This window comes from Chelonia mydas, chromosome 8 (assembly GCF_015237465.2).
Source record: "Chelonia mydas isolate rCheMyd1 chromosome 8, rCheMyd1.pri.v2, whole genome shotgun sequence".
Taxonomy (NCBI): Eukaryota; Metazoa; Chordata; order Testudines; family Cheloniidae; genus Chelonia; species Chelonia mydas.
The window spans coordinates 83,119,715-83,145,732 of NC_057854.1; the positions used below are offsets into that span (position 1 = coordinate 83,119,715).

The following is a 26,018-nucleotide window of genomic DNA, read 5'->3' on the forward strand; positions in this document are numbered from 1 at the left end:
ATAACTATTTATTAGTAGTATAACTACTTAAATTGTAAGCTCTCTGGAGTAAAACCATCTTTTTATTATGTGTTTGTAATGGGACCCTCATCCTAGATTGGGGCTTGCTGGTGTTACTGCCATGCAAATTATACACCTCCCAAGTATTGATAAAATAATAATCTATTAACTTCACTGACCAGTATTGGTAGGTATTGCATGACAGTCATGGTCTAGGGAAACGTAAATATCAGTCCTGCAAACACATTAGTACGTGCTTAATTTTATTACTATATGTAGTCATGGTAGTGAGGCTAAGCATGTACATCAGTCTGCAGGACCAGTTGTGGTAATAAAGCTAAACACATGCATGAGTAGTACCAGGAACTTATGCACATGCCTGACTTCACTACTGTAACTGTTCATGGTAGTAAAGTTAAACATATGCTTTAGTATTTGCAGGACTGGGGCCTTAAGTCATAGCACTGCCATGCCCCCCTCTACGCCTACCCTCCCCCCATTCAAACAAACAAACAAACAAACCCAGTAATAATCCAGCAGCAGCACTGTGGTAGCAGAAAGTGAAGCTTGTAATGATGGGTATTACTAGGGTGACCAGATGTCCCGTTTTTAAAGGGACAGTCCTGTTTTTTAGGACTTTTTCTTATATAGGTGCCTATTACCCCCCACCCTGTCCCGTTTTTTCACAGTTGCTATCTGGTCACCCTAGGTATTACTGAATTATGTAGCAGACAGAACTTTAGAATGGGAATGGAGGTTCGTTATATTTATGCCTGTTATACTTCCACATGCTGCTGTAAACTGTGGGGGTGGGAGATGAGGTGGTCCATTGGCATGTTTGTTTGCTATTTTTGGCTCAGTCTGTTAAATTGTTGGATTAATTCCATTACTAATAGCTTTTAAAAAACCATAAGAACTAAAATCCTGTAGACGTTTACTAATCTGTGCACTCCTGTTATCTGCACTGTTCCACAAAACTGGTGGTGTCGCAATCTCTCAGCAGATATTTGAAAGAAGAGTGCTGTAGTGAGATCTCATATTATTAAGGCTTCATTTATTAATACTTTTACAAGAGATATCACAGTGCATTGACTAGCAAATGTTGAAGTTGCATGTATAGTTAATACTAAGCTATATTTGTCCAAATACATGAACAGGTACAACTTGTGATGTCTGCTCCCTAAGCTGTATTGCTGAATTTTCTCACTTTGGCCAAAATCCTGCGCCCAGCAAAGTAACTGAATTGGAGTTACAAGAGGGCAGGATTTTCCCATCTGCAGCCCAGACAGCTCCTTCAGTCTAATTGCTGGTGTAGACTCCAAGGCCTTTGAACATCTATGGGATACAGTGAAGATCCCAGAGAAGGGGATCTGCATAACTGCCCTCCTCTTGCCTGTCTGTTTCTGTTATCGTGCCCTGTCCCCACACAGCTGGGAGGCTCCCTCTAGTCCTGGAGGTGCGACAGGATTTGCAGTGAGTTTTCCAATTCCAGGACAAGTACAAAGTAATTCTGGTTTCAGTAATTGATGTCAGAAGGTGGAAGGACCATTTTTCTATTCCTTTATGTCAGGAGGGATCGGGGCTGGATTTCCAATTGGGCACAGTAGGTATGTGCTGAGGTGCGCTGGCTTTCTAGGGGCTCCTAAAAATTAAAAGTGGGTTAAAAGTTTCGGGTTTTTTTACAGAAAACACAAAGGTCAGCTGTAGGCAGGGCGGGGGAGGTGGGGCATTGAAGATGCTGTGCCTAGGGGTGTGTAAGATGTATATCGGGGGTCTGGGAGGTATACTGTCCATTATTACATGATTTTCCTTTACAGTGTGTGGTTGATTTGCTTTTAATCCCATTCCCAGCCCCTCACAAGTACTTTTTAAAAAGACAACAGCAAAGCCAAACAATCAGGAAGAGTGGACAGCCTGACCTGCCTCTTTGGATGCTATATTTTACCCTCTGAATAGTAATTGCTCACAAACTGTAGTGTGTCTTTCACTGCTTCTTTAATTGCACTCCAATGGTAGCAATAAGTTTCCCTAACCATCTGAGGGGAAAAAATCCTAGCTGGGTGCTGCTTACATGAGTGACATAGGGGTGTCTCAGTCATCCTGATGGAGAACTCCAGCAATAATAAAATGAGGGGTAGGTGGAGATCTGAGTAGGGAGGACAAGTAGATTCTTTTCCTGTAGTTTCTGCTATTAATGCATCTTTCTTTGCCTCTTTTGTTGTTGCTGCAGACTTTGTATCTATTAGTCTTATAAATAAAAAGGTGGTTGTCCAGATCCACAACGGTATTTAGGCTCCTAATTTCCATTGAAATTAATAGAAGTTAAGATTCCTAAATACCTCTGTGGATTGGGCCTTGGTGCTAATAAAAGGGATACATTCCACCTCCAGCTTTGGTTTATCCTCTGCTCTTTCTCTATCCTCTTTAATTTTGGGGAATTTGTACACTCCACCCCCATTACTGTTTCCAGCTCTCCAAATCTGACTCTATCTCCAGCACAAAAACTAAATAAAAATTAGAGATTAGGGGAGAATGGAGAAAAAGATCTGGTGTCTTGTCCCATGTCCCTACCCCACACCCCCTCATCATCTGCTCAACATCCTCACTGTCTAAGCTGTCACTGTTTTGTTTGTGATCATTGATGGTCACATGGGTGAAAACATAATCATATTTAGGGTACAAGTTGTCATAGCAAGCTGATTTTACCCTTTTACCTCCAGCTTTACGTCCACTGTGATGCATAACTTTCATTTATGGAGGAAACCACTTCTTGCTTATGGCAGAACTTCACCAATGAAAAATGGTTGTTGGTAGACTTTTGAGCGCTTTCTCTCTCTCTCTCTCTCTGTTTCGTGTTGTCTTTCATAAAACTGGCAGAAAGCCATATTTTAGCAGATTTTATTTACAGCTAAAAATTAATATTTGCAAACCCTTCCAGGGTCTGTTGGTGAGTAGTGATATTTTAATCTGCAGACAGAAATAATAAATATTTGGGTGGAAAAACTTTTAGTACAAAAGTAGTCATGTGACTAATGTCATCATAGACCTTAATGTGGATTATAAAAGGTAGATCAGGAAATGTTTTCATCGATAAGGAAAGCCGCTAAGTTTGTTGGATTTCAGTGACTCAAGTAGTGATCAGGACTACAAACTTGCGGAATGTATGGAGGGAAGATCATGTTTCAAGAAATAGAACAGGCCTATTTTTTTAATTTCATTGGAGCAGAAAACAGTGCTATCCTAAACGGAATTCTAGGGATAGAGATCAGTGATGACAAATAAGATGGAAATTGGGTGCATCTAACTATTATCTGGTGATCACAATACCATTTGATTTGATATACAGTACTTACTACTGGTTAAGAAAACACCAACATTTTTGACGTTGGGAAAGATGAGTAAGAGGGAATGTGAATTATGGTACAAAATCCTGACTCAATTTTCTAACAAGTGGGACATATTTAAAGGGGCAAAGTCCAGGCCAGGAGGTTCAAAATTCAATGTTATGTTCTTGTATCTGCATGTTGATTTTTATATGTATTTTGAAAACATCGCTGCTTCAGTGCTCCAACACAGGTTGGATAGTGAGTAAGACAGGATTCAGCACAGAAAGTGGCTGGGTCTGGAAGCTCATTGAGTGAGGCAGAGAGTATATGGTAAATGAGACTGGGATGCTGGGGAAATAACACATGAACATATAATTAAAGACTGTATCATAACATGTGCATATGACTACAGAGTTAACAGGCAGGCAGTCTTAACTTTAAGATGCCCTGATTTCTGAGTGCTATATTCTGCAACTTTAATGTTCCTTTAATGTAATTTTTTATGTAATGAAACCAGGAGAAAGGCTGATGGCTGGAGTTATTGATTAGACACGTCTCTGGGAGTCGAGCACTGGGTTTCTATACCTGGCTGCTACGGATTTCCTGTGTGACCTTCGCCCCCTGTGTCTTAGTATCCCCCATTTGTAACCTTAATAATTTACCTACCTCCCAAGGAGTTAAGGCTAAATGTAGTGGTTGAGATCCATGAATGGAAGGCATTGTTTAAGAGTAAGATATTTTTATTATTAATTTACTGTATTACTCAGCCCTTCTTGTTGTAAGTTTTAAAAATGAAAAAAGGAATATAAATTATTGTTGCTCAGTTCACTTATTTCTGCAATTAAAGAATTTCTTAAAGCATTGAGGACTTATTTGTATTAACATCTTAACTCTGTGCAGTGCTAACAAATGCTATTCCTTATCCATAAGGTTTGGTTAGGAAATCACCTAGAGAATTGTATATTTCTTTGCAAAGATTTAGGAATAATTTCATTAGTGTTTATTTCCAGAAACCTGAACAAGTAATTATGCATTCTGTCAAATTCTCATAGATACTGAATTTACCGAGATATAATCTGGCATAGCTGGATTCACTTGAGGGGAAAATAACCTTTAGATACAAAAAAGTAGTATTTACATAAGCATATATTCCTGTTAGAGGTTATTACAGTTATGGTTAAGATCAAATAATATTGTAGCTTGTCGTGAAATATATCTTCAAGTCATGCTTGGATTTGATATTCTCTCTTTCTTTGTAATTCATACCATCTGTATGCAGAAAGTAGCAATTTTCTTCATACAAAGTGTTAATCCAGAAATGGATTTTGGAATATTTAATCCTCCTCCTCCTCAGTATCATTTGCTGTCAGTATGACAGAAATCCTATTTTAGTGTGATGCCACATGGCCACATACTGAGCATAACTGGTGGGCAACTAATTTTTTCTGATGGACATATGGACAAGCCTGCTGTTGTTCTTGGCCACAAGATAACACAAGATAACTACCCTCCCACACTTACTTTGAAATGTGTCCTCCAATAGGTCCATAAAACAAGCCCCTAACTGCACCATTCCATCCCCAGTTGGCTGCATGAATAGGTGTCTTGGTTTCCGGCCATGTTGAGGTGCATCCAAAGCTCTTTGTGAGCACTATCTTCACTCCAGTTAATCATGCTGCATTAATTGCAGTTTAAAGGGAGGCCCAATGTTGTCTTTCCAGCCACAGGGTAAGTACAGTTCTGCAATTGCAGCCGCAGCAGGGGAGAGAGGCTGCGGAAATGTACTGAAACATGACAAGATACGGGCTGCAAGGGGAGGATTAATGTATAATAAACGCACATTAAAATTTTAAATATTTAATTAAAAAAATCTTAATATAATTAAAAAAGAAGTGAAAAGGCCTGTCTGTGCCATTCTGTAAGCAGTAGATCAGGAAGAACAGAAGCACTACCATTGCACAGACTACATCTTCTTAGGAAAAATGTCTGGCTTGTTAAGCTAATTGAGTAATCCGAATGGATAAGCATTTGTAGTTGCGTCACAAGGTTAAAATTCAAGTTGCATGGACTGTATCTTCTTCCCAGAGTCAACATCTAATACACCTAAGCTATCTTAATCAGAGCATTTATTCCCCCCACCTTTTCTGCAAAGTCTTAAATTCCAGACATAATTTTGACCCCAATGTATATGTTTTTGATGTGTAGCTTCAGTATCTTTCAAAGACTTCTTAAATAATGGAGTGAATGGAAGTGAATGGAGTTGTGGCTGGGTGCCTGAGATAGACGATACTGATAATGCCACTTTCAAGGCAGATTGCAAGAAATAGGGCAGACAATCCCCAAAGATGGTGGTTTACTCTATAATTCGATTCACCAAGCCAGCCACAGATGAGCTTCGCCGTACCACGCTGGTTAACCAGAAACCAAACACAGTCCCTTTTAGGCATTCCAGGCTTTGGCTCCCATCCAGACAACCCAGTTTAATATAGTGAGAGGTTATTGAAAACCATTTCACCATGTGTGAGGTTCTTTCTAATCCAAAAGGATGACACACATCCCAGATAAAACACTGCTTTTGAGAGGAGAGTGACAGTTTTAGAAAAGTGTTTTAGAAAATGTGTGTTTTGGAAGTCCCACTTCCATATGTGTTCCTCAGTTTCTTGGATATCTGTTATGATGCACAGAAAAGTTACTTCTTATTTGGGGCTAAGAAATCATAAAGGATTCTTTAATTTGACACTAGGATTCCCATAGTGAGTATTTATACTGATTTTGCAGTTAATAAATTAGTCTGAGAAATTTCAGTAGTCAGCTGACAATTGCTTAGCCCTGTGGTTTTCAACCTTTTTTCATTTGCAGACCCCTAAAAAATTTTGAATGGAGGTGTGGACCCCTTTGGAAATAGTGGTCCGCAGACTCCTACTATAGAAGTCTTAGACTGAAAACTGACTAAACAGAATTCAACTATAAATGCTGTACTTGGCGTGGCATTTGACAGAGTATGATTCAGGGCGCTAAACTGTGGGCTTCTACGGTAATGACAACCCTTCCGGGTTTTGACCTTTGGTGGGGATATTCACATAGTTTTCATTGATCAGAATAATCAAATGCCTAATATGGGATCTGAAACTTTATTTTCATAGTCACCTTTTGCATACCTCTTAGATATAGTCTGCAGACCCCCAAGGGTCCATGGACCACAGGTTGAAAACCACAGGCATAGCATGTTGGCAATTGCTCTGGAACATTAATTATTATGTATTAGTGCTGAGACCTACAGATATACAGAGAATTGCTTTAAATCTTCAATCTGCATTGGAATTATTGATTTAAATTTAATCTCAGTGTTTGTTTACTGTAACCTCTATTTATCGTAAAACAAAATTCTAATGGACTCTGCTCAGTGGTGACTAGAACTGACTGAACAATCTCACCTAAAGATGACTTCAAACCTAATCCATTTTCTGTGTTTTTTTTTTTTGCTGAACGCTTAGGCCATACTAGTAATATTTGTTTTTGGACTGCTTTCCTATTTCTCCACACTTTGTTGCCTCCCTCACTGGTCAAAACTGACCCAAAGTAGATACTCTTAGAACAAATGTCTGGTGAAATGGATAAGTCAGAGTCCCCTTCCGTCCCCCATCAGATCATCTCAAGTATCTAGGAATTTAATAGAAATGCTGTGGACTGGATCCTCAGCTGAGCAGGACAGAAGGGGCAAAGATGTCTCTAAGGGCAGATCTACATTACCACTTATGTCGATATAACTTATGTTGCTCAGGTGTGTGAAAAAGCCACCCCCTCCCCCGAGCGATGCAAGTTACAGCAACGCTGGAACTATGTCAGTGGGAGATGCTCTCCTACCGATCATAGCTTCCACCTCTCACGGAAGTGGAGTAATTATGTTAACAGGAGAGCTCTCTTCCATCGGCAAAGAACGTCTTTACCAGACGCGCTACAGTGGCACAGCTATATCAGTGCAGCTGTGCCGATGTAGCACTTCTAATGTAGACTAGCCCTAAGTCATCTGTGTGCCTCCCAATTCCTGGGGCTGGCTGCATGCTGAACCAACCTCTGGCATAATTTAGAGAAGCCACAGTGCCTCCACCCTACTCCTGGGCCAGGCCTGCACCAGAATGTCTTCTGCATAGATGGAGTGAGTGATGCAAGGGGCCATAGGGAATTCCCTTATCAGACACTCTTTGGCTTCACGTGTGTGTCTGGAACCTGAGTGCACAGGCCTAATAGTAGGGTGAGGGAAAATGCATCCTAAGAGAAGTTTACTAGGTCAGTGACTCTAACCTTTCCAGACTACTGTACCCCTTTCAGGAATCTGATTTGTCTTGTGTACCCCCAAGTGTCACCTCACTTAAAAAACTACTTGTATTTTTATATCTGATTTTGTAAACAAGAGTGTCACAGCACACTATTACTGAAAATTGCTTACTTTCTCATTTTTAACCATATAATTCTAAAATAAATCAATTGGAATATAAATACTGTACTTGCATTTCAGTGAATATTATATAGAGTAGTATAAACAAGTCATTGTATGAAATTTTTGTTTGTACAGACTTCACTAGTGTTTTTTATGTAGCCCATTGTAAAACTAGGCAAATATCCAGATGAGTTGGTGTACTCCCAGGGGTATGTGTACCCCTGGTTGAGAACCACTGTACTCGGTGACACCCAATGCTGGCACAGAGACCAGAACTGTTAAAGAGTGAAAGACACAACAGAAGCCATGTTATTAGCCCCAGGATAGACAGACAATGCTCACTTAATGAGAAGGAGGAAATGTATTGCTTAAAAGCATGAAGAAATAGATACCATTGCAGAAATAGCTCTCTCTTTCCATATAACTGTTTTTCTATTTTCTGGATTGTGAAATTTTTCAAATTGAGTCTAGCAATGTGGTATATATATATTTTTTAAACTTTGCAAAAGGCATAGGCTATTGTTCTTGCAATAAATAAATAAAATAAATGAAGGTTGCAAAGAGTCATGAAACATAACGAGTAAGTCCCACAATACCACGCCTACTTCTGTCTCTGGTTTGCACATCATAATGACTTTGCAAGAACCCTACTCAAGCACTGTAACCCTTGCAATTAAAATTGCTCATAAATATTCCCTTGTTAAATTAAATTTCTTATTTTTTTATAGCACTGGTAGCTAGACAAGCTACTTCACTGGTAAGAATATTGTGCTTTGTCATGCTAAAATCCCATTGGTCCTGATGTTGAGCCAACAGATTTTTTATTAGACTTTTGAGAGCGCTGACTATAGCTTAATATCTCTTTGGTATAAGAACAATCATTAATCTAAGAAGCCCTAATTGCTGTATGAGATTAAAACTACAAGATTGAGATTTATGCAGATTTCTTTCTTTCTTCAAGATGTTTTTGAGAATTTGCCTCTAGACAAAATGTTAGGAATTGTTGATAATGATTTTTATCTTTTCTTTAATGTTTTGCCTTCTGTTATGAATATAATGTGATAGTTATTGATAAATGAAGAGAAAATAGAAAAAAATCCCATTGGAGGGTATAACAAGGTGGCTTGCCCATGGGTGGAAGAGCCTGAGGTAGAACGCACTATGGCTACAGGATGAGCCTCACCTGAGAGGGATCAGGTGATTCCCCTGTAAAGAGCAGCTGGAAACTATAGGGGGTTGGGGAAGTTTAGGGAGAACAGAGACTAGGAGGAATGAGCAGGCTCTAGTGATGTCCTGGGATTAAGACTGTATTTTGGAAGGGCTGCGAGTTGCCTGGTAATACAGGAAAGACCCTGAGTAGGTAAGGGAAAGAGTGCCAAAGCTCCTCAGGCCAGGAGACCTGGCAGTAGAAAGAGAAATGTTTGTTTGTGGGACTTTGAGTTTTATTTTGAATTATTTTCTGTTAATAAATGCAACCCTCAATGAAGTAGTTTGACCTCAGAAAAAGTGTGGAATCTGAGTAAGGAGCCTTTTGAGGGAGAAGTTATTAACAGGGTAGCCCAGAGACATTCCTTTCCCGGAGAGGGTGCATGGGAGGCAGCCAAACCCTGTTACACAGGGGAAGAGAGGATCAAGGAAATGCTGTATCTCCGTGTGGCATTTTCATGTGTGCATCACAAGGTGAAGGATTTGGAGGGAGGGACCTGTGCAGGAGGCAGGGATGTGACTTTCTGGGGAAAGGAAGCTGGAACCCTGTGTATAACCTCTTCTTTTGTGCTGCCCTTCATGTTGACTGTATTCATTCTACCCTATACAACAGCTGCATGGCTCTCTAAAGAGCTGTACTACTAATGACCAAGCCCTGCCCTGCCCTGATCTGCCCCATGGGGGAGTAGACTGCCTTTAGTGATACAACATTTGTAAGTTCATATTTCTATTGTTTCTAGAAAGCTTTTTTACAGCTTATGATTCTCCTAGCATAAGTTGAGTTGATAGAAAATGTTCCACTTGCACTTCAAGTCCATTGGGCCTATTTCTCTGCTCTCTTGCACTGGGTGTAGTCATTTGCACCAGTGCAAAGTGAGCGTAAAATGCAAACAAATCAAGATGGCAACAGTTTCACCCATTTCACATTTGGGTAAATGATGTCTCAAGTTGATAAACACTGGAGAAACAGACCCAGTATTGCTCGTCATGTCATCTTTGAAGAATTGCTCTCTGTCATCTTTGTACTTGTAAATCACTATCGGCTGCCCCTCAGCTAGCTGTTCTCCAGTCTACATCTATTTAGCTCTCCTTGTATATTTTACTTTCTGAATCTTTTATTCTGTTAGTTTCCCTTCTTTGAACTCTCTCTCCAGCTTGTGTGGGTAAGGAAGCCAACCTTGATAAGGTGCTTTCTTGCCAGAAATCCTATGTTGCCACAAATATTGTGGGCTGCTAAAGATTTTCAGGAAAGGTGATCAAAATTCAGTGAAGATAGATCAGAGAAAGGACATTGAGGGGCGGGAAAAGGAAATTATTAAAAGATAAATTTATATCCCCAAAGGAAAGGTGTACTGAACAGCTGTCAATACATCAGGATTATAAGAAGCGAGTCTGGTGAACCAAAGAAACACTCAGTTATTTTTGGCAAAGAAATTACCAAAAGTACAGAAAAGTTAATAGGTTACGTATGAATGGAAGAGAGGAAAAATGACAAGAAAAGCAAAGGTGAAGCGTGAAGGAGAAGAAACTGACAGTTTTGGGTCCCCCACTACAGAAAGGATGTGGCCAAATTGGAGAGAGTCCAGAAGAGGGCAACGAAGTGATTAGGGGGCTGGGGCACATGATTTACGAGGAGAGGCTGAGGAAACTGAGCTTATTTAGCCTGCAGAAGAGAAGAGTGAGGAGGGATTTGATAGCAGCCTTTAACTACCTGAAGGGTGGTTCTAAAGAGAATGGAGCTAGGCTGTTCTCAGTGGTGGCAGATGACTGAACCAGGAGCAATTGTCTCAATTGCAGTGGGGGAGGTCTAGGTTGGATAGTAGGAAAAACTATTTCATTAGGAGGGTGGTGAAGCACTGGAATGGGTTATCTAGGGAGGTGGTGGAATCTCCATCCTTAGAGGTTTTTAAGGCTTGGCTTGACAAAGCCCTGGTAGGGATGATTTAGTTGGGGCTGGTCCTGCTTTGAGCAGGGGGTTGGACTAGATGACCTCTTGGGGTTTCTTCCAACCCTAATCTTCTATGATTCTATGAGTGTTAGAACTCTGATTAGAACCCAAGAATTCCTGACGCTGTCTTCTGCACTAGACTATGTCTCTCTGATTCAGACAGGAAAACGCAGAGATTAGTCAAGGTCAAAGTAGGAAAACACCTCGAAATTTAAGATTTTGTTGAGGGTGTGACAGTACGCCCCATGTTCTTCATAGAGATATTGTTATGATGTGAATTTGGCATAACTAAGATGTGTTCTATGCAAGATGGGTCATGTGAGGTATCATTGGAAAGTTTATGATTTCGTGAATATGATTATCCTATTTGTATGCATGTAACATTTCTGTATCTGAAATTAGGAATATTGACTATCTAACAATTACAAGTGGATTTATAACTGGGGAATGCCCACCAGACAGAATGCAATCAGCCTGGATGAGCCATTAGGGAGAACAATAGGACTTGGAAGATGCAAATCTTCCACCTTCCTGAGAAGCTTCCTGGGATGCTGCAAACAACCTTTGACTCCTGGCTGTTTTGACACTGCAGGGTCATGTGATCATGTCACCTGGTACTGGATTCCATCTTGGACTACTAGTATTTTTCCACTAATAGTGGGTGGGAATGAAACTGTGAAACAAAGAATTCCCACCATATGTAAATCCTATTTAAGGCAGGGAAGTGAGTTAATCGGGGTCATTCTTCACTGAATCCCTGCCCAGGATGACTGCGGAAACATCTAAGAAACAAAGAAAAAAGAGGGAGAAGAGCTGAGCCCAGGCTGGAAAAAGTGTCTGGCCTATGAAAGAAATGCTAAAACAACATTTAGGGGAGAAATTACTACTTGTAACCAGTTTCTTTAATGTATTAAGCTTAGTTTGTGTGTTTGTTTTATTTGTTCAGTAATTTGCTTTGATCTGTTTGCCATCCCTTATAATCACTTAAGATCTGTCTTTTGTAGCTAATAAACTTGTTTTGTTTTCTCTAAACCTAGTTTGTGGAATTCATAACTGGGGTGGGGGTGAGGGGAAGCTGTGAACATCTTTGTCCACACTGAGGGAGGGAGCAAATTTAATGAGCTTATGCTGCACAGTTTTCTGTGCAATGCAAGACAATACAATTTTGGCTGTACACTCCAGAGGAGGAGTACGCTTGAGTGCTGGGCAATTCCTTAGCTGAGTCTTCCCATGCAGAGCTGACTTTAGTGTCTGTGTCTTTCTGCAGCTGGGTGTGTCCCTACTTGTGTGTGTGCGCTGGGGGGAAGCTTGAAGGCCTGGCTCAGCAGGACAGTGTAAGGGAACACAGGCTGGTGGAACAAGCAGGCTCAGTGGTACCCCAGTACATTAAGTGGCACCCCAGAATGGGGGGGTAACTCATCACAGAGGGATTGTCAGAATGGAATTTTACGATGAGCTTATGTATATTAGAACTTTGTGCATTAGAAAAAAAAAGATGCAGTGGATATAATTGTTGTATAGGAAATAGACTGTTGCACAAATGGTTGATCTACTGGGTTGATAGGCATGGTATATGGAGTGCTTTGCTTAAAGTGTGAGTCTGCTCTGAAATGAGACTGTGTGAAAATGGTACCTCCTTACTGAGCTGATGTACTCCCTGTGTGTACATAGTCATATCTTCAGTGATGAACTAAGTATTCATTATTTTTTACTCCCATGAGCATGGCAGAACTAACACCACCATTTGAAAGTGAGCTGGATTCTATTCAGGTTCCCAACTCATCAACAGAATGTTCACTAATGCCTGGTCAGCACTTAAAAGTTAGGCCCACATGGCTACATCAGACAGGGACATGAAAAATCCACATCCTGGAGCACCATAATTTTGCTGACCTAGCACCCAGTGTAGACACAGCTGTGTTGATGATAGAATGCTTCCATCAGTGCAGCTACCATTGCTTGGGGAGGTGGTGATTCTACACTAATGGAAAACCCTCTTCTATTGGCACAGGCTGCATCTACGCTATGGAGTTATGCTGGCATAGCTACAGCAACCCTGCTATGCTGTATAGTCTCCATAGTGTAGACATACCGTAAGTTTCAATTGCAGGGCTAAATTCTTCCCTGGCTACATCTTTGCAGCCCTAGTCCTATGGGTTTAACAATGGGCAGAACTTGGTGTGTAAATTGATTGATTGTGTACAGGTCAGAGCAAACCCAGCTTAATATTTTTTCAGGTCCCAAGCTGCACAATGGGCAGGTAGAAGAAACATCTTTTTACTAGTAAGCTGAAGAAATGTGATGGGGAAGCCACTAAATAACAATAAGACATGGAACCTAACAATGCAATTTTTTCAGTCATCTTTCAGAAAAGAATTGGCTTGGACATGGCAAACTGAGTGACCTGTTTTATTAAAGTTGATGGAATATATGGGCCCAGAGAGTCAAAGGGGTTATCATGACCCTAGGACTGCCCAACGTTAAACAGTTTTAAACATGGCTCAGGCTTACGATACAGAGATCTCAGCCTGCTTAGTATCAGAGGGGTAGCCATGTTAGTCTGGATCTGTAAAAGCAGCAAAGAGTCCTGTGGCACCTTACAGACGTATTGGAGCATAAGATTTCGTGGGTGAATACCCACTTCGTCGGATGCATCCAATGCTTATGCTCCAATAAGTCTGTTAGTCTATAAGGTGCCACAGAACTCTTTACAGCCTGCTTAATATCATCGAAAATATACCATTAAACACCTTTTTTATCCTTTTTATTCAAGATGGGGGGGCGTGGAAATCAGCTAAAGCATTTGAAATGTAAAGGATTAAGACTTTTATTTTAACCATATCCCTTCTTCCCTTTCACTTTATCTGGAGTGAGGTTTTGTTTGTTTGTTTTTTTAAATAAGGAAAACCCCTTTGTTTGACAGTCTTTTAGATGATATTGAAGATGGTAATAAGTGTCTTTTGGGAAAAAGAGAAAAAGTTAGTTGAGATGGGCTGGAGATGTTTTTGTTAAAGCCTGATCCCATTTCCTCAAAGGTAAAACAAGACCAACTCATACAAAAGGGGAAAAGAGAACAGCAGAGACAGAAAGTGCAGCTTCTATCTCTGGTGTTGACTTTTACTTCAGTCTCACTGCTGGAAAACCACAAGCATAGCACATGGTTTAGTCAGCCAGTCTGAGACCTCACAAATGTGTACCAGCATCAGGCTGTTTAGGACATTGCTTTTAGCTGTTTTTGGTTTTTTTTGTTACAGGTTTACAGCAGTGTTGCAAAATATACGGTGTTTGCTGGCTAAACCACTCTTATTAAACAGAAAACAAAAGGAAAGAGATAGAAAAGTGAAAAAATAAGGTAGGGAAGGAAAAGAATGTGGGGGGAGGGAGAGGGAACAACAAAGTCTCAAATCCAGTTTGGGTGTTTAGGATTTATCCAGAACAGGTAGAGGTGTCATCTGGGTCCTTCTGTCTGTCCCAGTCAGGACATCTTTCAGGATTAGGACAATGAAAGCCCAGTGATATCACAGTGGATCCCATGGTCCCAGGAGATGGCAAAGTGGTACCCACGATGGTAAAGCTTTCTCCTTGCCCTTCTTTCAGTTAGCAATTGTTGCATTTGCTTCTCCAATTTTTCCCATAAGACTTTTCTTTTAAGGACCCCAAAAGGGAGTGATGGACGGAACAGCTGATCCCCTCATTATTTTGTTCACCAATTAGGCCTAATTTCCAATGCACCAATTCTGGCTTATTAATTTTCGGTCCCACGTCTTTCTTGTTTACCAGGCATGATCTGTAAAAAGAGTCCTTGAATTATACCAGTAGGCCTTTTTGTATGGACTAATTCAGTGTTTATCTCCCTTTTGCACCTTTTCCCGTCAATAGTTACTTTTGTGGGCTGTTGTGACATTTTATGAACTGTCACTTACTTATTACAATTGAGCTCACAATTAGAGTAAATTTGTAGGCCCAATTATTACAACAGATCCCTCTGGCCAGTTAGGAGAGGTGTTAATGGACTCCAAATGGTCCTTGGCCAGAATTATAGTGACCATAACAAGATGCTTCAAAGTTGTTAGTGGAGCTTGTAAAATATAGAAAAAAAGATATGTGGCAACTGCAGAACTGCAACAGGAAATATGAGGTTTTGCAGAGAAGGAATGGGAAGGAAGTCAGTGGGAGTTAGGTGCCTAAATACCTTTGAGGATTTGGGTGTAAGAGGTTAGATAAGTATTTAGAAAACAGATTGAGGAATACAACTGCCTAGTTTTTATAATAGATACATTTCATTGCTGAAAAGAATGACACAGAAAAGCAAGGCAGATGGGAAAAACCCATAATTGAGACATGATTTTAATAGTTCTTTGTAAATGTTGGGCACGGTCCTTGTAAAAATCATTTCTCCTTGTTCTCACATGGCCTGATTTTCAGGGGGCTAAAAACCTACAACTCCCTTAGAAATCACTGGGAGCTGTAAATGCTCTATACCTCTGGAAATCAGGCCACTTGTCCCCAACATCACATGTACAGCTTCACCTAGGATAGCATGAACTATACTGTCAGCTGCTTTTGTTCTGAACTGAAAGCTCAACTCTGGAGAAATTTTGCTGAGTCATAATTGACTGATTTACTCCCTGGCATTCTTCCCATGCAGAGAGGAACACTTCAAAGCAATCTTGGGCATGCAGCAGTATGGGCTTCAAAGAGCACATTTAAGGTTTTTTTTAAAAAATTATATTTTAGATGGTTGAGACTGTTAATGCTAAAAAATGTAAAGGTTTTGTATCCTACTGCTCTGTTAGAATATTTCTGTGGCACTTGCATGAGGCTCAGAATTTGTTATAGATGCCAGAGGTAAGCACAGTGGTTTTCAAACTGTGGGTCACGACCCAGAACTGGGTCACGGAATGGAAGTTCACTGGGCCGTGGCGGCTTGGTCAGCACCGCCGACTGGACCGTTAAAAGTCTTATCAGCGGTGCTGCCCAGCTAAGGCAGGCTAGTCCTTATCTGTTTCGACACTGCGCTGCACCTCGGAAGCGGCCAGCAGCAGGTCTGGCTCCTAGGCAGGGGGGCCAGGGCTCCACGCACTGCCCCGAGCACTGGCTCCACACTCCTGGCTAATGGGAGCTGGGGAAGGGGGGAGCGGTGCCTGCGGGCAAGAGCCACGTGTAGCCTCTTGCGTGTTTCTGCCTAGGATCTGGACCTGCTGCTGGCTGTTTCTGGGGTGCAGTGTGGTCCGCAGTGCCAGGACAGGCAGGAAGCCTGCCTCTGCACCCCCACTGTGCCGCTGACCAGGAGCTGTCCGAGGTAAGCTCGTGCCCCAACCCCACGCCCCAATCCCATTCCCCAGCCCTGAGCCCCCTCCAAACCTGGATCCCCTTCCTGCACCCCAAACTCTCATCCCTAGCCCCACTCCAGCGCCTGCACCCCCAGCCCAGAGCCCTGACCCTCTCCCACACTCCAACCCCCTGCCCTAGCCCATAGCCCCTTCCCACATGCTGAATCCCTCATTCCCGGCCCCACCCCACAGCCCTCACCCCCGTACCTCAACCCTGTGCCCCAGCCCTGAGTCCCTCCCACACCCCAAACCCCTCACCCCCAGCTCCGTTGGGTCGCAGGCATCAACAATTTTCTTCAGCTGGGTCATCAGAAAAAAGTTTGAAAACCACTGGCCTATTTTTTTTTTCACATTTCACATTTTTTTCACATTCACACACATTTTTTTTCCTGTACCAACATTTCCTAGTTACAGGTGGGCTATGGAGCTTTGTATCTCTCAGCTGTGCCTTATTACTTGACCACACTGCCTTTTGTGGGCTGGGGGCCAAGGGCTCTTGGATTCTCATTAAGGTTCTGCTACTGACTTAACACCTGCCTTGAGAAGACACTTAATATCTCTGTGTGTCTGCAAAATGGGGGTCACAGTAGTTACCTAATATGGAGGTTGGGGGTATTAATTAGTGAGGGCCAGATCCTGAGGTGAATTAAGATAGTGCAGCACCACTAAAGTTAATGAACCTACTCTGATTTACACCATCTGAGGAGCTGGCCAAGAAGATCTAAGGACACCAGGTGTTAATTATTATTATTGAACTAGATTTACCTCTGTCCCAAGCAAACCTGAAGTCAGAAAAGCTGGTACATAGAGAAATAAATTTATGCATTTACAAGCCGCTTGAGTCCAAAGGGCGTTAATTCAGTGAGTTTAGGTGGTGTCAATTGTTAAGGCAGATTGAACAAGAGGGGAGCCTGTACCAAGCCTGGGAGAGGAGAGAAAGCTCTCCCTCTACTTATAGCAGAGAAGAGGGAGCTTTGCCCCTTCTCTCCACACCTCATCCCTTTAAACTCTTGGCAGAGTTTCTGTTAACAAACCTCGCTTGGGATTTCCACTGCAGGGCAGTTTTAACTTCTGTCAGACTCCAAAAGAGCTATGCTGAATGGAGCCAGCCACTAATGTAACACTCACCACCTACCCTGATCATGGGTCCTTCCTAATCGCAAAGTGACTCACTGCCCCCTCCCTTTCACCCAGTGAGTAACTGCATCCTCCTCCCATGGAGCACGCTTTTCACCACCAGACCCCTCTCCCAAAGTGGGATTTTCAAAATACTGAATGGAGTTAGGTGCCCACCTCCCATTGAAAGACCATGGGAGTGAGATGTCCCACTCGCTAAGGTGCTTTTGCAAATCTCAGAGTCTACGCTAGCTAATGTAAGCGTAACGAGGGTGAATCTGGCCCTTGGTGTTTCTCGCTGTTACTATCTCCTGTTTAACATTGGGGATAATAATAAACAATGTTAATAAATAAAAATCTAATGCTATAGAGAACTTTAAACATACGACAAAAAACTTAATTCCCACATCACTTCAAGCTTCTTGCTCTCGCTCTCTAAGAATATTTTTGTGCTATGCTCTTTTTCATTCATTTTAAAGGGTAGCATCTCCCATTTGAGTTTTTGCAGAGTGGGAACTATGGAGAGGATAGGTTAAATCACAAATGAACTAAATAGAGGGAGCAGGTTGTCTTTGTCACAGTCGCTTTTTTAGATTTAACCCCCCCCCCCCCCCGAAATTCAGAAAAAAAAAATCTGCTGCAGTGGCAGGTAATTTTAAAATTACACGGCCTGCCCCACTGGCTTAGTTATGTGCCTAATGGTGGAGAGAGTTAAACCAAGTCCAATTATCAGCAGCACCAGACCCTGTCCTACATTAGCAGAACTGTGAGATATCTTCCAAGAACATACTGCAGAGATGTAGGAGGGAATGTGTGTACTGTATGTTAAAACTCAGTAACTTAGAATTTCTGTGTCTCATTTCTTTCCTTTTGTTTTTTCTTTCTGGACCCAGCTCTCCTTTTTTGTTCTCATTAATGTGTTCCTCTGCATGTCTGCTTCTTTTATAGGGCAGCTACACCACTTTTACTGGTGCTCTGTCACCTCTCATTTTCCCTTCTCTCTTCCTACTCTCCCACCCCTTTCTGGCTGGCTCTGTCTTTTACCCTTTCCCATTTTTTGGATCCTTGTTGCCCTCTATTCTTCTCTTTTCTCATGTTCGCTCCCTTCTTCTGTAGCTGTCCTGTTTCCCCACTTCCCTTCTCTGGTTCCCTCTCATGCACCTCCCACTCCTTTCTGAGTACACAGCTCTGTTCTGTGAGCCAATAAGTTTCATTGTGCAGCCCACAATAGCAAGTGGCAAGTGACATTGGACAGCTAAAGAGTGGAGGCAGCTACTGATGGATCAGCAACCAGGAAAAGGTATACATCATTGGGGGGCACAAGGGGCAGGATCTCAAAAAAAAATAAAAAAATAAAAAAAATAAAAAGGCATCCCTGCTCAAGAAAGTCCATGCCCTGGGTACCTTAATTGATAGGAACTCTGAGCTGTGAAAAATGCCCACAAGTTTGAATATGTTCTAGCCAAAGGTGTTAGGGTGGCTGGGGTTGATAGTTTGACCTTTCTATTTGCCTGGTACTAGCCTCATTTGTAACTAGGGTTGTGAAAACCCTGCAAGGTTCAGTTTATGAAGAGGGTCAGAAGTGAGGGAGGCTGATGTGGAGTTGGCAAGTCACTGAAACAGCCACAGATCATGTGTGCCAAACCTTAGTAAGCCTAAGCTAAAGTTTGTGAAGTGGTACAAGGCTCATTTTCAGTGGTTTTTTACCTGATGTGAATGTTTTTGCTTAGTACTGGTTGTGTCAAGGGGTCTGATGAAAAACTCCTTTCAGAGGCTCACACTCTGATGGGCAGCAGCAGACATTTCTTCCTTCCTATCCCCAGATTTTCTTATTGTTGCTTCCAGCCTCTAGTAGCCTGGGGAACAAAGGACTCAAATTCTGATCCATTGCATGGTACTGCAGGTCCTCTGTCAAGCCACTGAACTGCATGTTGCTTACTAAGGGACTGAAAACACTCATAATGCTAACATAGGTTTGTTTTCCAGTGAGATCACTGCTCCTCTTTAGCCAGGCAAAAGCTATTTTACAGATGATAAAACCTGTAACTCTAGTTCTGTCTGTCAAACTGTGCACATAGAAGTTTTAGACCTACCTAGTGTACTGCCTGCGATTTATACTAATACTTTGGGCTCTTCTTTCTAGATCAATGCAGTTTGTTTGGTTCAGTATATTTACTTCAAGGCCAATCAGCCTTTATTCATAATCAGACAGTTAAATCAAAAGTCTGTAGTTGTTTTTGTCACACACATACTGAAATGAACTGCTTAGTTATTACAATCAGTGTGTTTTTTGCATTGATATGTGAGCGTTTGCAAATACAAATTACCTAATTAGGTACTATAAAAAATAATCCAGCTCCAAATCAAACTCCTGTTAGTAGAGGAAAGAGATTAATGTGTTTATCTTGCATCAGAGAGGAAGCAAAGGAGAGAGAGAGAGAATTCTTTTGCCATATTTTGAAGTATTGCTTTAGAGACTACGTGCACATTCCCTGTGTCACATGATAATTGGTGGTGTTAATTCTTCACATGCCAGCTGCACTGACTCATCTTGAAATATAACACATCCACAGAGATTGCTGTTACCCTCGAAGTCTTGGTGTGATGGGCAGCTGTTGTCTGGAAAGCAAGCATGCGAAGAGCAGATCCGGCCCCCAAGTGCATGGAGATCAGTGTCTAGGCAGTATCAGGCAATCTAGGTGTCCTCTAAAGAATTACAGCTGGAAGCTTTCAGCTCTATCAAGGAAAACAGGCAGCACTAGAGAAAAGAAACTAGTTCCAGTAAAGTACCTCGGTGTTACTTGTAATATGGGGCTGGGTGGTACAGCAGTTAGAAGAAGGAATGGTGTCTTTTTGACTCTGCTCTCAATCCAGCAGAGTATTTAAGCACATCTGTAACTTCAGTGGGACTACTCGTGCTTAAAGTTACATGCTGTACTGGAGCTGGGTCCCTGTCACTAGCTTGCTGCTGACCTTGGGCAAGTTGCTTGGTTTCTTTGTGTCTCAGTTTCCCTGGGAAACGATAACAATGCTTATCTACCTGTGTGTATTAAGACCCTTTGAAACTGTCACATGAAGTGGGGCATACAAGTGCAAATTATTAGTAATAATATCAGTTAAGAGCTTTCATTTGAATGAAACAAATTTCAGACTCTGAAGAATACCAAGGATCCTTTTCATTTTATGAAAAGACAGTAAAGGCAGAGAACCTGATGGGGAAAATTATTATTTTTTCCCATGTCGGCCCTTTTGTATGTATTTAATGGAAGATAACACTTGCTGCAGTGTTCTGAACTCACTTGTAAAATTTAGAAGGCATCCATTAATACTAAGCGGATTCTTCCGTGAGAGTTAAGATTTGTGAAAGCTCTGGGATTAATGAATGTTGTCAGCAGAGAAACAGATGCTAGAGATCCAGGGGTAACAACAAAAACAGGCTTATTTTGGTATGGTTTAGTTTATGTTGATTTAAGATAAACTGTAATAATCCACTCTTAAACCAGAGTAAGAGTGAGTGTCCACACAGGGGTTGGCATTGGTTTAACTAAATTGGTGTAAAAACTGATATAAGTTAAACCGGTACAACTTTCCTGTAGACAAGAGGAGGTGAGACTCCATGCTTAGCTCATGGCTGCCCAGAAGGAACTGGCATTATGCTCACAGAACCAGAGGAGGAGATGCACAGAAAAGTCACAAAGGGGTTGGGCTCTAACAGAGACAAACCCCAGACAGTACAGACAACTAGACTGTTACTGCAGTGAACATTTGAATGAAGATAATGGTGTCATCTGAATGCACATGGACAATGACTAATACAACTTTAGGGTTAACTATGGGGTGAATTCACCACGATTCCTTGGGATATACTTGCTAATCACTTTTGTACTCCCTGACTAGCTCTAATTGTTATCTAGGGTTTGAATATCACCATGTCAGTTGCTAACACGTTTCTTTTAAAAAAGCAACTATGCTAAAATATTCTATTCTACTACTGTCTAGGCTTCTCTGCCAACTGCTAAGCTGCATATTGCTGCTGTGTTAATGTTTCTATCCAAATTACACTGATGATCCAGTTGTCTGAACTGGGTGTAAGGATCCAAAGGTGCACATTTAGAACCCAGGGTTGTGGGAGCCCTGGATCTCTGACATTCCCTCCTCGCCACCAAGGGAGATGTGCAAACCACCATCTCACTAAAACTGGGAAGTCAGGCCCCACAGGAAGTTGTATCAGCACAACCCAGACCTGCGGCCGACTGAATAGCCCACACTGCTAGTTAAGCCAGGAAGTGACCTGGCTGGGCTGTCCGAACAACTCTGCAGACTTCCTCCTTCTGCTGCTACCACCATGTTGGACCCTGTTCTTGCCTAATCAAACCCTGTTCCTGATTCCTGTTCTGCTCCTGCTTCATGTCTGATCTTTGCCTCTCTCCGGTTCCTGCCTTTTCACCTTGCTCCTGATGATCAGCTCTGACTCTGGCTCAACCCTTGGCGTGTGGTATCAGACCCAGGCTCTGATCCTTAGCTTTGATTTCTGGTCCGGACTTTAGGTCAACCTCCTGACTCTGGTGCCTGGCAGCTGACTCTCGTTCTGACCCCTCCCTTTTGTTCCCTGACCTGGACCCCTGCACTGCCCATTAGATCAGACTTCCTACGTCATGGTTTCTAATACTGAAATTGTACATGCTCTGACCACAGTGATCTACAAAGCTGGAAAAACAAAGGATTTACGCTCCAATTGCAATGAATACCTTTCCTTACAACTCTCATGCACAGAAGGGCAAGTCATAGTTCTGGTGCGTCAAAGTGCTTTATATTTTAGTAGGAAATGAAAAGGACTTTTGACTTGTATTAAACTGTTGTTTTCTCGGACATAGAAAATCTTTCTGTTGGGGAGTGGCTTTGAGTGGGTTTTATTCATTTATTAAGTCAAATCTTAATGGCCCAGATCTTTGACTGCAGCCAACGAGTGCACAGCACAGCCCAAGCAGGACTGATCCGGAAATGTCTCTAAGCCACCGTTGTGCCCCCCAGTCCTGAGCAAGTTGTGTACCAGCCTGGTCCCTCAGTGGAAGTAAGCCTATAGGCTGCTCTAACTTGTGCTGACTACAAGGGGCAGATACAGTGGTGGTCGATCACTGGAGCGTAGGGAAGTCCCTGTCATGTCCCTTTTCTCCTGGTCGTGCCTGTAGGATTGTTGTAGGGATAGGGGATGGCATAGCCATTGCAACATAGCTTTATGCCATTGGAGCATCCCCCTACAGTAAGGTTAATTTCCTGTCATTAGCATGCTTTAGGTCTGGTGTCTACTGACAGAACAGCAAAAGGAGGCTGTAATATGGGGAGAATGTGAGCTGAAATCTTTGAGAGAATATTCTTCTGATTGACGTGAGGGGCTTTGCATATGTGACTACGAATTCTCTGTTTGCTCTCAAATTTTTCTGAAAAACATTTTGTGCTCAGGTACACTGTGCAATTCCTTCTGAAAAAGATGGAATCTGGCCTGGGTATCTAAAGGCAGGATTGGCTCCTTAATGTACTGTACCTTGGTTGTAATATGCACTTCAGCTTTTTAGTGTCTCTTAGATGCTGTTATGAAGCTAATTATGATACCTTATTTGGTTTTTTTAGCTTCTTAAACTGATTACAGAGAGTATTACATCTAATTGAATGCTGGGTTTATTCATATACTGTACCATGTGTTAAAGAAATGTGATTCTTCTGCATCTCTATGGGTGGATGGAATTATGAAATCCTTTTAGCTTGTATATTCTTCAGGGCATGGACTCTGTTTTCCTTTGTGTTTGTACAACACATTGTGGGTGCTATAATTATACAAATCAATAACAATCCTGCTATCTGTTATAATTAAGAATATTTTATAAATCTTTATTTGTTAGTTTTCATAGACTGAGGTGTTTACAGATACTACAGACAACCACCATTCATTTATCTTATTCCAACTTGAGCTTCCAAAATGCTCTTCTTTCCTGGTTCTCTTCCTAGCTTGCTGATTGCTCCTGTAGAGTTTTTTCTCTCTATGTTGCATCTAGGTTTTATGTCTCTTTCTCTAGATCCTCCAGGGCCTAGCTTGATCCCCTCAATTTCTATCTTAACGCTCATCGTCCGAGTGAGTTTATCTGCTCTTTCAGTTTCATGAACCACTTTTATTCTCTTGACTGTCTGTCAAGGTTCCTTCCCCACTCTGAACTCTAGGGTACAGATGAGGGGACCTGCATGAAAAACCCCCTAAGCTTATTTTTACCAGTTTAGGTTAAAACTTCCCCAAGGTACAAACTATTTTACCTTTTGTCCCTGGACTTTATTGCTGCCACCACCAAGCATCTAACAAATACAACCAGGAAAGAGCCCACTTGGAAACGTCTTTCCCCCAAAAATCCCCCCAAGCCCTACACCCCCTTTCCTGGGGAAGGCTTGATAAAAATCCTCACCAATTTGCATAGGTCAACACAGACCCAAACCCTTGGATCTTAAGAACAAGGAAAAAGCAATCAGGTTCTTAAAAGAAGAATTTTAATTGAAGAAAAAGTAAAAGAATCCCCTCTGTAAAATCAGTTTTTACATGGTAAATGTAAATGGTAAATACCTTACAGGGTAATCAGATTCAAAACATAGAGAATCCCTCTAGGCAAAACCTTGAGTTACAAAAAGACACAAAAACAGGAATATACATTCCACTCAGCACAACTTATTTTATCAGCCATTTAAACAAAACAGAATCTAATGCATATCTAACTAGATTGCTTATTAACTCTTTACAGGAGTTCTGACCTGCATTCCTGCTCTGGTTCCGGCAAAAGCAACACAGACAGAGAGAACCCTTTGTTTCTCCCGCCTCCAGCTTTGAAAGTATCTTGTCTCCTCATTGGTCCTTTTGGTCAGGTGCCAGCGAGGTTGTCTTAGCTTCTTAACCCTTTACATGTGAAAGTTTTTTTCCTCTGGCCAGGAGGGATTTAAAGGTGTTTACCCTTCCCTTTATGTTTATGACACTGTCACATCTAGATCTCTGACATTGGGCCTAGATCCTTAGCCCAGTTAAGGGCCTAGTTCAAAGCCTATTCAAGTTAATAGACTTCAACTAATGTCAATAGGCTGTGGCTCAAGCCCTCAGTCCTCTGTGCCACTTTATGGCTGTCTACATCATGGGGTAATGTGCTCTATGGAGGTGTGATTTCTAAAGCTTGCTAACGTGTTGCACATTAATTGGTTCAAAAAAAAATCAACCCAGTGATTGAAGCACCCCAAAATTAGTGGAGACTTTTGCATGTTTTATCCTTAATCTCTGTCTCTGTTCCCTCTCTATAAAATAGGAATAATGAAACCTCTCTGCCTCGTAGGGCACTCGTGAAGATCCATTCACAAACGTTTGTGAGATACTCAGGTAGCACTGTGAGGAGAGTCATGGGAAAGCCCACGGGGAAATTAGTAATTCAGTGCAGCAGATAAGACTTGGGACCATGCATTTAGGGCCCAGTTGAGAAACTTAAGTGCATGTTCAAGTATGTACTTTAAAATTAAGTATCTTCTTAAAGTGCTTTCCTGAATTGCATCGTAAATGAATATTGCAACAGCCGCCTCCTTCACTGAGTACCATCCCTCTGATGAACTAAATGAAGCAGGGTCTTGGGTGGGGGGGGAATAGTATGTTAATATTATGTACTTAAAGATGGTATTTAATGCATGTGCATAAGGAAGGCTGAATTAAAATTGCAGAGGCAACCTTAATTCTGACACTCCCTAATTTTCAGTGCTTGGCTTTTTAACCTGAAGTGTGTTTTGGAGGGGAGGGGTTGGTATGGGATTTATATACATATACATTGTGTGTGTGTTCATAAATATTATAAACAAGTCAATTGATTTTTCTTAGTAAGTCTAATTTTATTAAGTGTTCCTTCAGACACTAGCAGCATGATTCATTGGCATCTGTTTCTTGGAGCCATGGCCTCTGACTAAGACAACAATTGATCAGATGGGAGAATTATTTAACAGGGCCTTTACTTAATGACTTCTGCTGTAAGTTTTATCTCTTGCCAGAAGAGCCATGTTGTGCAGTGCAGCTTCTTGGTTACTGTCAGGAATGTGCCCAGAGCCTGAATGACACTTAGGGAGCACTGACACAGCACACCCGTACCATGCAGGGGATCTAGTCCTAACAGAGGTTGGTGGTGTCTGCATGGCAGGACTACACTGTGTTATACCCATGGGTGGTAACACTGTTCCATAATGAGGTTATAACACTCTTTGATCTTGCCTAGTGGGACAGGACCAAGTGAGGTTCCAAGACATACCTCCAGTGTAGTAAAGTCGGGCCTTTGGGTTGAGGTTTTTGACTGGAACACCTAATACATTTTTCTACCTTGTATTTCACTTTAGATACAGATGGCTTCTGAAATATGTAAGTGTTAAAGTACATTTACCTTAAAATTTACAGATGAAGGAAAAGGAGAAGATATTAAATGAGTTCAGGCAAAAATAGTAGGTCATGCTTTTAATTAGTAAATTGAATTACATGCTTTGAATTACTGCATAGAATTAATAAGCATAATAGGAATAATTGAGTATTTCTCTCTGTTTCTCATATTTGGGTGTTGCAACTTTACTCCAAATGCTATTTAAAGATGTGCAGTATGTTG

General features: G+C 41.6%; 1 protein-coding gene across 7 annotated transcripts in view; it reads left to right on the plus strand.

Moving 5' to 3' along the window:
- The window catches only part of SLC44A5 (solute carrier family 44 member 5), a 179,283-nt gene that overhangs the window by 23,548 nt on the left and 129,717 nt on the right, over positions 1 to 26,018 (plus strand). The window contains exon 1 of one of the 7 annotated variants that reach the window (XM_027824998.3): positions 18,176 to 18,667. The exons of 2 other annotated variants lie outside the window; for them this stretch is intronic. In XM_027824998.3, the coding sequence (XP_027680799.2) occupies positions 18,646 to 18,667 (22 nt within the window). In that variant the 5' untranslated portion in view covers positions 18,176 to 18,645. Of the gene's footprint in view, positions 1 to 18,175; positions 18,668 to 22,117; positions 22,161 to 25,758; positions 25,781 to 25,826; positions 25,861 to 26,018 lie in introns of those variants that run through there. 4 more of the 7 variants (XM_043521595.1, XM_037907468.2, XM_037907470.2 and 1 more) reach the window with 4 other exon arrangements.